Consider the following 12,414-nt stretch of genomic DNA (forward strand, 5'->3'; position numbering starts at 1 on the left):
CTCTCCCCCTAAAGAAGTGTGTGGACTCACATGTAATTTGTACTTACAATCTCAGGGACTCTGTGGGTCTGTTGGAATCCATTCATAGTTCATGCTGCCTAACTTAAAACTGAAGGATTGATAGCACCTAGAAAGAAGATAGGAGAAGGCAGCAGAGAGTCAGAAATAGAGTAGACACAAGCTGAAAAGGCCATTGCTTCCGGGCTGCTAGCCTGCATTTGCCTTTTGTGATTCTGCTACTTAGCCCTGGCTCTGGGCTCTGTCTTATCCATTGCTGATCAGTTGTCCTGGGGACGCTGTATGCAAACTGTTGAGAGGTATCACTAAGGAAGACTTCTTTGTTCTTTTCCAGCTCCTCACAGCCAGTGACCTTGCAGCCAGTGACCTCAAAGGATTTCAGCCACAAGTAAGTTCCACTGATCCTTTTATGAATTTTGGTTGTGAGGAAACAAAGTTGGCACCAGGGCACAAGCCCCCACCTTGTATTTCCAGTGTCTCTGACTCAGGGAACCTGCCTTGACAGTGACTTGGTAGCTTGTCATCTCCCACTGGCTCCTCTCAACTCATCACGAACAAAACCACCTTTTTCTGCTTTCTTAATATTTTATAGTGCGAAAGAGAGTAGACCAAGCTGCTTGGAATGTGTGGTGGTGGGTGACTCAGCATAGGAAAGGGTTAAACCAAGAATGTAGAAGGTGGGATTTTCTCCTGCATTTCTCCTCTTTGGTACAGGGTACTCCCATTTGTGGAATCTTTGTGAGCAAATACCTTGTAGCCACAGTCTGGGGGCCAGGTTAATCTCAGACTCTGCAGAGGCAGATGGTTGAGTTTTGCTCATCTTGGTTAGAAAATGGGCCATTATTATCTCTGGCCAGAATGCTTTTTGGAGGTCACTATGAGCAAGCGACAAGAGGCACAGGCAAAGTCTCTCTTGGGACCTCCCTGGCAGCTTTGAAGGTGAAAAATCACCTTGCCTGTCTTTGGAAGGAAGCTTACTGTCTCCACACAAAGGCATAACCACACACACACACACACACACACACACACACACACACACACACAAATAAATGCATACCCGACAAACATAGTCCTTGTGTTCTGCACGGATCTCAGTGTAGATAGAATGTGTATGCAAAGACGGGTAAATCCAAGAGCAAGAAATGAGCTCTCTCACCCCTGCCTCTGTTCCCCCTTGAGTGGGAAACTTCCTGTCACTCCCCAACTCAGTGCTGCCCAAGACCCCACCTGCCGTACCTCTGCAGGGACTCCCAAAGGCAGAGCAGGTAATTGTTAATACAAGAATTCCATAAACTTGAGGATGTTTTCTTCTTTAAACATGTTTTATAGCCAAGAGCTCACTGTACCCTTAATACACTTCCCCCATGTGGAGCGTATCCTGTGGGTCCCCTTTCACTGCCGGAGGAAACTGAGGCCCCAAGACCACTGAGAGCACTGGGGCCAGATCGGAAGGAGAGTAAGAGGCTTGGGGGAGACAGTGAACAAAATCCAAGGCCCCGCTGGTGAGAGTCAAAGATAAACCCACGTACAGTTCGGGGTGTTTTGATCACAGCTTGTTAATCCTTCTGTCAGGACGCAGTGAGGTTTTAAAAATAGTCAGGAAGCCTTTTGACAATATTGAAAAATGATAATTTATTCAAGTAGTTATTCACATAATGCACACAAGCTTTCAGGTGAGCTCAGAGAATGTAAAACAAAAATAAAAGAAAATCGATCCATGTCCCACCCACCTCCACACCTACACTCACACACAGTGGCATCCCGGCCAAAGATTTATTTTTATCTGGAATTTATAAAAATAAAGGGGGGTGGGAAGAGGCTTTGTACTATGTTGTTTTGTGGCTTGAAACGGATACATAGTGGAGACTGACTTTATGGAAGGTGTGTGTATGTATGGGTGTGTGTGTGGTTTTGGCATTATTTCTGAGTTGATCATATTCTCTCTCTGTTTGTTGAGTCCACAGTTCTAAAGATATTTGATTTAAAATGAACTATTGTTAGATATATTGGGGGTCTGCCCATCACACTTGAGGCCATGATCCTAGAAAAGCAGCTCCCCTGCTCCCTGCCAATTACACTGCGGTGGTTGGTGCAGACGGCTCACTCCCTTGGTTCCATCTGACCTTTCCACATTATTCCATTTGTGTGTCATTCCCCCGCGGCTGGAATATAAATGTGTATTTTTCACTCCTCAGGATGCATGTTCCTGAGGCCAGGAGGCCCTGGGAATCTTGTGGACAGAGTGTAGTGCCCAGATCAAAGTCAGTTCTTCAGTGTTGTTCCTAAATCAAAAAGGCCCGGATGTGTCTCGAATCAACATCACCCTCTTGGGTGCTTTTCCAGAGAGAAACAGAACATTGCCCACATGTTTGGGGCTGTGCACCAGTCCATTGGCCTCTGTTATTGTTTTCCCTTCTCTCTGGGTTTCAGGTGAAACTGAGCCCCAGGCATCCTGATGTCCAGTCATTCATGGGTGTGTTCCTTCCCAGGAACTGTCACTGACTTTCAGGAGGCAATTCACTGAGGACCCCTCCCTGGGCTCATTGTCAGTGGGCCTGTTGGCTTTCACGTGATCCATAGTCACCACTTGCATGGAAAAGTTTTTGTCTTTTTTTTCCTTCCTTGAAACATTTCCTGCTGCAGCCTCTTAGGGAAAATAGTCATGATTTTCTCCCTCATCCTTGCTGCCCCTCTGGTTTGAAGGTGTGGAGAGTAGTGAGTGTGTGAGTCTGACCTCTCCTGTCTCCTGTCTCTCTCCTTCTTTTCTGCCTCCAGATAAAGAAGAGGTGGGTCAGGAAGTCACTGTCAGCCTTTCTCCCTGTGATTATTGGTTTGTAAAGGCACCATGTTCATTCCTGGAAATAAACACATTACTTTGAAGGTAGAGCCTGATGCTGAGATTTTACAGCCTGTGCACTAGGGTTGAGAGTTCTTCCTGGGTCGGTGAGCTTGGCTTCTGTTCTGGGTGAGCAGGAAGAACTGCCTCACCGGAGGTTACTGGTCTCAGTAGGTTGAAAAAACACAGATGGAAAGCCTCCTGAAATTCACACCTATGTCACCCAGACTCTTCTCTTGATATTTGGTCCCCTGCAAACACATCTTTCATTTTCCAACACCTTGTTCTTCGTGCCTTTGAAGGAATGAACATATTTGAGCCCCCTCTCTTATCCTTGGATGACTAGAAATGAGGACCCTCATCTACCTTTCCCAGACCATCTCTCTCCATTCTTGAAAGGATTAAAAGCAGCAGAAGCTTAGTAGAAGCCCCACAGTCATGTGACTTCTTCATTTTATTTTTACTCTTTTTTTCCCTCTGAGTTAAGAGCTCTAAGTTGTCCACTGTAAAAATTTTGGAATATGTGAAAGTGGTAAAAAAAAGTACAGTCTTCTAGTTATAAAATAAATAAGTCCTGGGGATGTAATATACTCCACGGTGACTTTAGTTATATTTGAAAGTTATTAAAAGAGTGAATCTTGAAAGCTCTCATCACAAGAAAAAATTTGTAATTCTGTGTGGTGATGGATGCTAACTGTAAAAGTTAACTAAAAAGAAGAAATTTGGAAAATAGTTAGAAAATTTTGAAAATCTCTTTCCACCCCAGAAATACTTATAATGACCTTTTGGGGTATAGTCTTACCATAATTATTGTGCAAAACGTACACATCTATGGGATTTTTTTAAAAAATTGACATTCATATTTTATATGCCTTTTTAACCTTCTTTTTTGTTTGTTTGCATGCTTTTCATGTCACTGGAAAAATCTTCTAGCAGCTAGCTATTTTTGTCTTCTTGCTAGTACCATCATTTATTCACCACGCCCCTCTTGCTAGACATTCCGTTCCTTTTGCAGGCTGAGCTCTCCAGGAGCAATCCAAGGCAAATGCTAGATCCTCTGCTCTCATCTAGGATACAAATAGCAGCCACAGCTTCTTTGCAGTTAGTTCTTTGTCTCTCCTACAGGCATCTGACGGTTGTTTAAATTTCGTAGTGAAGTGTCCGTGTATATGTCCATGGGCATTTAAGCACATGCTTACAAGGGCCCTGGTGGGGGATGTTAGGAAGAAACAACCATAGCATGGGGCCCAAGCTCAGATGCAAGTGTCATCTGTCCATCTGCCGTCCTGGAAAGCAACCTTGAGAAGATCCATCCCCCCAAAAGGGAGCACCCACTAAAGGACTTGGTTCTCACCTGCTTCATAAACGCCCCACTGTCTCAGAGGAGAGAGGAGGCTTCTTATAGGAAAAATTGGATTTTACTTCAAGTATGCCTCAATGACAGGATTTTGGGAGGCAAGTGTAATAGCTGTTATGTAAGGGTAGCTATTTTAAAGACATTTCTAAAATGGCTATTGCTGTTATGGCCAAGGGGACATTTGCAGTGAAAGGTAAGAAGAGTCACTCCGAACACACAGAAAACATTTTTCAGTTCAGAGAAAACAGGACTTTCAGTTACTGAGCTGCCATTTCATTCAAAGATGCCCATGGAGATCTTTATGTAGAGCTACGTGCTGCACAGACTCTTCCCCCAGAATTTGGCAGTTCTGGAATATTCTACCACTGTTAGCTTTGTGAAGTTGCCTAATGGCTTTAATCCTCATTTTCCTTATCGAGCAAAAAAGCTGTGCTGCTTATCCCACAGACTGTTGTGAGGATCAAATGAGACAATATTGTGAAAGTAACCTAGCATGGTGGCTGCCAGATATAGCAAATTCAACTTTTCCTTTCGTTAGAGAAGTGTGCGCTTAATTGCTCAGTTGTGTCCAACTCTTTTCAACCACATGAACTGTAAACCACCAGTTTCCTCTCTCCGTGGGGATTCTCCAGGCAAGAATACTGGAATGGATTGCCATGCCCTCCCCCAGGCAAAGAAGTTTCAGTTCAGTTCAGTCACTCAGTCATGTCTGACTCTTTGCGACCCCGTGGACTGCAGCACGCCAGGCTTCCCTGTCCATCACCAACTCCTGGAGCCTACTCAAACTCATGTCTATCACGTCGGTAGGCCATCCAACCATCTCATCCTCTGTCGTCCCCTTCTCCTTAGGTTAAATTATTTAAGAATTCAGAGGAAGGAGAAATTGTATCTATGTGAGCAAGCAAAAAAGTCTTCTAGATACATGGGCCAAGATAGGTGAGAAGGAAGTGAGGCAGTGAACTTACTCCAGGGCAGGGGAAGCCTGGATGAAGACCAAACCAAGGGTGGAGATTCTTGGCTGTGTTCTGGAGACAGAGTGCTTTTACTGCTCTGGTTTAGATGGAATATGGTGAGGATATAGCTGCAAATTAGGTTGGGACCAAATTGCACAAGGTCTCCAAAGTCCAGAAAAATAGGTACACTAGTTTAATGATCCTCCATTAATTATCTAATGTTTATTATCTATTATTCAACTTTAATAATATGTTGTTACAAAAGCCTTGATTTGGAGCATGGGCTGATTTCTGTGGTGTAAATATCTCCCCAGTGAACAATTTTGAGCCGTCAATGGTTTAATAACCTGTTTGCAAAGTCTTTGATAGTCAGTTTTCCCGAGTTGATGTGATCTGTTCCCCATACACCCCTGGGCCAGCTTCTGTAATCATTACCATTCGCCAGTCTTATTTCAGCTATATTCCCAGATACATATGTATTTTTAATTTTAAATCTGGGGAAAGTATTTTTTAAAAATCCCAGTCATCATGTTATTTTACTCATAAATAATTCACTAAGCTTTTGTAACAAATAAGGCCTTTAAAATATATTATCATAATGCTATTATGTTATTGGTTTATGTTACTATTACCTATAAAATATTATTTTAATATAATATAAAAGTATTATGTTATTGTTACCTATAAAAGTAACAATAATTCCATAGTATTTTCTAATCCCAGTTCATGTTCAGATTTCTCTGATTATCTTAACATGGATTTTACAGTTGATTTGTTTGAATGAGAATCCACATTTTAGATTTTGACATCTGTCTGAGAACAGCAGAGCCACTGAAGGCTTGAGTATGGGGAAGAACCACAACTGTGATGCAAGAAGGTTGTACCATAGTTAGTAGATGTAATGAAATGAAGAGGGGATTGAGCCAGTAATAAGCCTGGGTGTTGGTCCATATGAGATGTAGTAGGGAATGAAGCTGGGCTGGGGTCAGTGGGACATGTTCCTGAGGGAAGAAATGCCAGCTAAAGTACAGGGGCAGAATCAATAGACCTGGTAGCTACTTGGCTGACTGGACAAATAAGGGGACTGTAAACCCAAAGGAGGTACAGGTTAAGAAGTTACAGTGTTCGTTCCTGGATTAAGTGTGATTATCCCCCCATGTTCAAAGGAGGAGGACTTTGTCATCCCTAAACAAACCCTTACTCCATTTTCCTCAGGCCCCACAATCAGTTCTACTTACAGACATCAGGAGGCATTAACCATCTGCAAAATATCTTGGGCTCCATGAGTCCTAACCCAGAATTTTTCAATGCAAGGACTCCAAACATTTTGTGAGGAGAGGCTAGTTTTTAGGAAGGTGTGACCATGGAGTTTCTGAACAGAAGGAAATTCGAGCTATGCACATGTCCCACCAGAAGAGGCATGGTGATGCAGGGAAGGGGCGATGACAGTAACCGTGACTCAGTGATGGTCTGTGTTTTGGTATTTCAAGTGGCTGCCCCTATACTGAAAAGCAGCAGAGCAGGTTAGAGAGTCAGAGGCTTCTGATGGCTCCTTTCTTTTGAATGTGAAATCCCTGAGTTCCCAGGTTGCTTGTTCTTCAACGGTGCATAGTGTCCTTCAGAACAGAGTCACCCTTGTCAGACTCTGTTCCCATGGACACCGGCTGCCTACAGGCTGAGAGTCAACAGTTGTAAAGATGGAAAAGGAAGCTCAGGATTTTCCAGAGTACCCAGCCGCTGTTGGACTCAGCAGGAGCTGGTGTTGCTACATGTCCACATGGCCTTTGGCTGAGTGTACATATGCCAAAGACTTACTAAAAGTGAACTGTATGCCAGAAAGTGTTCTTTGAACTTTACATTTATTCATCAGTTAATCCTTATAAACCTTTGTGAAATCAGTAATACTATTATTTTCATTTCAAAAGTAATTGCAGAATTGCTAAGGTCACAAAGCCCATAAGTGGCAGAAATAGAATTTGAACCCAGGTGATCCAGCACCCACACCTGTATTCTTCATCTCTTACGCTATGAAACCTTGAGTTAGAGCGTATCACCATTGTTAAGATAATTCAAACCCAAACTGATCACTGATAAAATCAGGACAAGCAGCCACAGCTTCACTTTTGTATACCATATTGAGTTCTTTTTATCTCAGCCTATTCAAGGAAAAATAATTCATCTATCTCAGAGTAAGACAGGGAATTTTTGTGGAGCATTTTGAATCCTTTCGTCTTGGCAAAGCATTTCTGCTGTTCTCATCCCTTCCCTTCCCCAGTTCCCAGATGGAGAGTTATGGCAGTTGTTGTCCTTTCTTCAGAGGAAACCGCAGTGAAGCAGAAGTAGGCAGCGGAGTCTCCCACCTAAGACTCACAGCAGTGAGGAAAAGCGTCGGCTTGTTTTGAATACACCACATCGCATCTACTTTGCCATTTTGGGAAGAACCAACCTGAAGCAAAACAGGGTATAAGGAAGTCCTTCTACCAGTGCTTACATACTCCTCCTTCCGTTTCAGAATTGAAAAGTCAAGACGGAACACCTAGAGTAGTGGTTCTCAACTTTGACCACAGATGGGATTATTGAGGGAGCTTATAGAAACTACCAAAGCCCAGGTCCAACCCCATTGAGTTAATCTGGGTGTAATCTGGGTGGAGTCCAAAAGCACCAAGTCTTTTCCGAAGCTCCCCAGAATCTAAATTAGCCTCCTCATTTTCTAGATAAAGACTGAATCTTGGAGGAAGTCTTAAAGAGGAGAGAAAGTAAAGGGCCCCATATTCAGATGGCTTCTGCCTTGTGTTAGGAATGTGTAATGTGCTTCACTTGCCCCTGGTGTCTAAGCCCACAGCAGCCTGTTATCAGATGGCTTACACTTCCACTTTCACTGAGGAGGAAACTGGGGTCCAGGCAGAGGATATATGGCTAAGCAGGTATTCTGAAAAGGCTACCCCTGTACCTACCACTGGCTATTCAGGTGGTAAAATACACTTGACAGGCCAGCACCAGTCTGCAGTCCATGCCCTGAATCATACTGAATCAAAGAGTGAAGATTCATGGCAAGAGGCAGAGGGCAAGAAAGGCCTTGAGAAAAAGATATGAGCTTACAGAGATCAAATTGCCAACATCCGTTGGATCACTGAAAAAGCAAGAGAGTTCCAGAGAAACATCTACTTCTGTTTATTTATTGACAATGCCAAAGCCTTTAGACCATGTGGATCACAACAAACCATGGAAAATTCTGAAAGAGATGGGAATACCAGACCACCTGACCTGCATCCTGAGAAATCTGTATGCAGGTCAAGAAGCAATAGTTAGAACTGGACATGGAACAACAGACCAGTTCCAAATTGAGAAAGGAGTACATCAAGGCTGTATACTGTCACCCTGCTTATTTAACTTATATGCAGAGTACTTCATAAGAAATGCTGGGCTGGATGAAGCACACGCTAGAATCAAGATTGCCAGGAGAAATATCAATAACCTCAGATATGCAGATGACACACACCACCCTTATGACAGTAAGCAAAGAACTAAAGAGCCTCTTGATAAAAGTGAAAGAGGAGAATGAAAAAGGTGGCTTAAAACTCAACATTCAGAAAACTAAGACCATGGCATCCAGTCCCATTACTTCATGGCAAATAGATGGGGAAACAGTGGAAACAGTGACAGACTTTATTTTTTTAGGTTCCAAAATCACTGCACATGGTGACTGCAGCCGGTGACTGCAGCCATGAAATTAAAAGATGCTTGCTCCTTGTAGGAAAAGCAATGACCAACCTAGACAGCTTATTAAAAAGCATAGACATTACTTTGCCAACAAATGTCCATTTAGTCAAAGCTATGGTTTTTCCAGTAGTCATGTATGGCTATGAGAGTTGGACTAAAAAGAAAGCTGAGCACCGAAGAATTGATGGTTTTGAACTGTGATGTTGGAGAAGACTCTTGAGAGTCCCTTGGACAGTAAGGAGATCCAACCAGTCCATCTTAAAGGAAATCAGTCCTGAATATTCATTGGAAAGACTGATGCTGAAACTCCAATACTTTGGCCACCTTATGTGAAGAACTGTCTCATTTGAAAAGACCCTGATACTGGGAAAGACTGAAGGTGGGTGAGAAGGAGACAACAGAGGATGAGATGGTTGGATGTCATCACTGACACCATGGACATGAGTTTGAGTAAGCTCCGGGAGTTGGTGATGGACAGGGAAGCCTGGTGTGCTGCAGTCCGTGGGGTCGCAAAGAGCTGGACATGACTGAGTAGCTGAACTGAACCGGTGGGCTCATGGTGACTGTATTTGTATTGTGAATAACGTTCCCCCTCCAAAAAACGGCTCTACGTGTAGAGGTGTTTCTTCTGGCTGCTTGTTGGATACCTACATAGAACACGAATCTTTTCCCACAGTTCCTAAGGCAACCCACTTTGTTTTCTTACCTCACACCAGTATTGTCGCATCTGTGACAGTAGTAGAGCATTTTAAACAAAAACATTTGTTCACCTGCATACACACACTTTGTACTAAAACTGACATTATTATTTTCTTACATGAGATCAATCACTTTGTATAGGTATATCTTTTTTACACTGCCTACCTGGATAGTGTTTATAGTAGATTAAAAAAAAAAAAAAAGACAATATTGATATATAGTCCTGAAGCAAGAAGTCCCCCAGGTGTTTCCAGAGTGTCTGGCATTTCAGTGGAATATTCTGGTCTTAATAAGTTCTAAATATCTTTAGAGTTTGTGAATATTTTATTTCTCCCAAGATATTTTGAACACCTGAAGGCCAAGTGCAGGTGGGTCCAGCTTAAAACAGACCTAATATGCAGAAGTTCACACTTGGGAAAATTGCTGGTTGACAGGTGGGTAAAGGGAGGAGAGGGGCTTCCTCCTATGCAGAAAGTTTTTTTCTACATTTGTCAAAGGAGTCAATGTAAGTTATCCCCACGAAATATTAAAATATGAGTTAGCCTTAAAATCTGATTTTGATCAAATTTTTAGCCTCAAAAATCTGATTTTGATCAAATCTGATACGATCAAAAAGTCAAATTTTCAGAATAGAAGTATAAAACAAATGAAGTCAATCAGTGATGATTAACTTTGAATATCATTCTCTTTTCTTTCAACAATAATTTTCCTCTGAAAGAAAAACAAAAACAAACCAAAATGCTTAGCAGCAAGGGTGTAGAGCTAGATGATTTCTGTGATCCCTTGAGACTCAAAACATTTAATTACACTGGCTTCTTCCACTGACTTCATGTTTCTAGTTTTCCATTTTTGTTTTTCTCTTCAATTCTTTTGGTAAAGTGGCTTCTGTTTGAGCTTCTTAAAAATCATCCTGTAATTCTGATCATTTGAGGTATGAGGTCATTAATTTTTTGATCTATCTCAAATATCTGTGTTTATTAGTGGATTGAGTTACAGATTTCTCTGTCTAAATTTTAATGTGATATGTAACTTTGTTCTATACATTTTTAGGGCTAGGAATGACTCATGGAGAAAATGTACATTCAAAGACCACCTTTAGGACTTGAAAGATGTTTTCTTCAAAATCTGTTTAGCAGGATAGTTCTAAACCCGAGGCAGAAGCCCCACCTCTCAGATAAGCAAACTCATTTAAGTTCTTTCCAGTCCCCTACTGTTTGGCTCACATTTCAACCCTCTTGTCCTTCTACCTATCAACTCAACCTCTTTCTGACCATCTTGTACCAGACAAAAGCGGTCAGTTGAGAGATATCAGGACACCCCCATAGGAGAGGGGCCTCTCATAGTGGAACAGCTTGCAGACTTCAAGAGGCATCTTCCGGCCACCTGTCTCCTTGTGTTTCAAGGCTGCATCAAGCCTGCAGACAGCCACTGCTTTCTCCTATGTCCCTGATAATGACTGCGCCCTCCCTCTTCTTCAGGTCTGCAAATGATCTTCCTTTTGCATCACCCACTTTCCTAAAAGTGTGTTTATCAGAGCTTCTAGCAGACCCATGTTGCCAACAGGTTGTCCTAAGGGGTTGATTCTGTCCAATGATTCATGGGACAGAAAAACTTTTAAGTGATGTTGTTGTAGTCTTTATTACTATAAATAGTAAAACTGATGCATATTTAGAAATATGGTATGAATCTCTCACCCTTCCGTTTCTAGTAACTAGCAGGGAGAATATTTTCCATTACTTTATCATTTAGTAGTTAAACTCAGAGGTCTGCCCAGTATTAGCTGTGTGGCCCCTGTTTTTATGTGGCTCAGATTCTGTTTTAATGAAAGAAGGATACCTGTTCTGTGGGATTTTGAGGAGGATTGAATAAATAGGCCAAAAAACAGTGGTATCTGCTAAGCACTCCACACAGCACACACACCATGTGTGCTGTTGTTTTAGTATTCTTATAAGTTACATATTGAAATTGAACCTGGACCACTGGAACTGACTTTAGAGCACAAATTGCAGCCTCCCAAGACAATATTACTAGAATTTGGGATTGTTGTTCAGTTGCTAAGTCGAGTCTGACTCTTTGCAACTCCATGAACTGCAGCACCCCAGGCTTCCCTGCCCTTCCGTATCTTCCAGAGTTTGCTCAAACTCATGACCATTGAGTCAGTGATGCCATCCAACCATCTCATCTCCTGTCACCCCCTTCTCCTCTTGCCCTCAATGTTTCCTAGCGTCAGGGTCTTTTCCAGTGGTTCGACTCTTTGTATCAGGTGGCCAAAGGATTGCGGCTTCAGCTTTAGCACCAGTCCTTCCAGTGAATATTCAGAGTTGATTTCCTTCAGGGTAGACTGGTTGGATCTCCTTGCTGTCCAAGGGACTCTCAGGAGTTTTCTCCAGCACCACAGTTCTTTGGGATTATCAAAGAAAAAAAACCACCTAAAAAACAAACAAAAAAATCTAGATCTTGCCTGGTATTTTTGCTAGTTTATGACACTTGCCAATCAAAGTGAGCAGTGGCGGACAGCCTTGCCCTGTGAGAATGACCCTACAAGAGAAAGGAGGACAGGATGGATGGGATAGATAAAAGACAGATAGGAACTGTTTGACAGGGACATGGGAATACCCAGAAAGAAGTGTGTCCATTGCTTGCTTCCGTCCGTTACTACCTGTGGCACTTTCCCATGGAGGAAGACTATCTAGAAAGTGCTCAAAAAGATTTTAAAGAAATGTATCAAGAGCTTTTTCAACCCCCAGAGCATTGCCTCATCTGAACCAACTCCCTTGGGTCCAGTGATCCTCAGCAGATTTCTGGACATCTACTTCAGCTCCAACCCTGTA

The 12,414-nt window shown here is 42.5% G+C and overlaps 1 protein-coding gene across 4 annotated transcripts in view; it reads left to right on the plus strand.

Moving 5' to 3' along the window:
* SETBP1 (SET binding protein 1) overlaps positions 1 to 12,414 on the plus strand; it is a 405,902-nt gene that overhangs the window by 204,764 nt on the left and 188,724 nt on the right. For 3 of the 4 annotated variants that reach the window (XM_018039462.1, XM_018039464.1, XM_018039463.1), the window contains one exon: positions 353 to 406. The exons of the other annotated variant lie outside the window; for it this stretch is intronic. In XM_018039462.1, the coding sequence (XP_017894951.1) occupies positions 353 to 406 (54 nt within the window). The remainder of the gene's footprint in view (positions 1 to 352; positions 407 to 12,414) is intronic. 4 annotated transcript variants of the gene reach the window in all.

This window comes from Capra hircus, chromosome 24 (assembly GCF_001704415.2).
Source record: "Capra hircus breed San Clemente chromosome 24, ASM170441v1, whole genome shotgun sequence".
Classification (NCBI taxonomy): Eukaryota; Metazoa; Chordata; class Mammalia; order Artiodactyla; family Bovidae; genus Capra; species Capra hircus.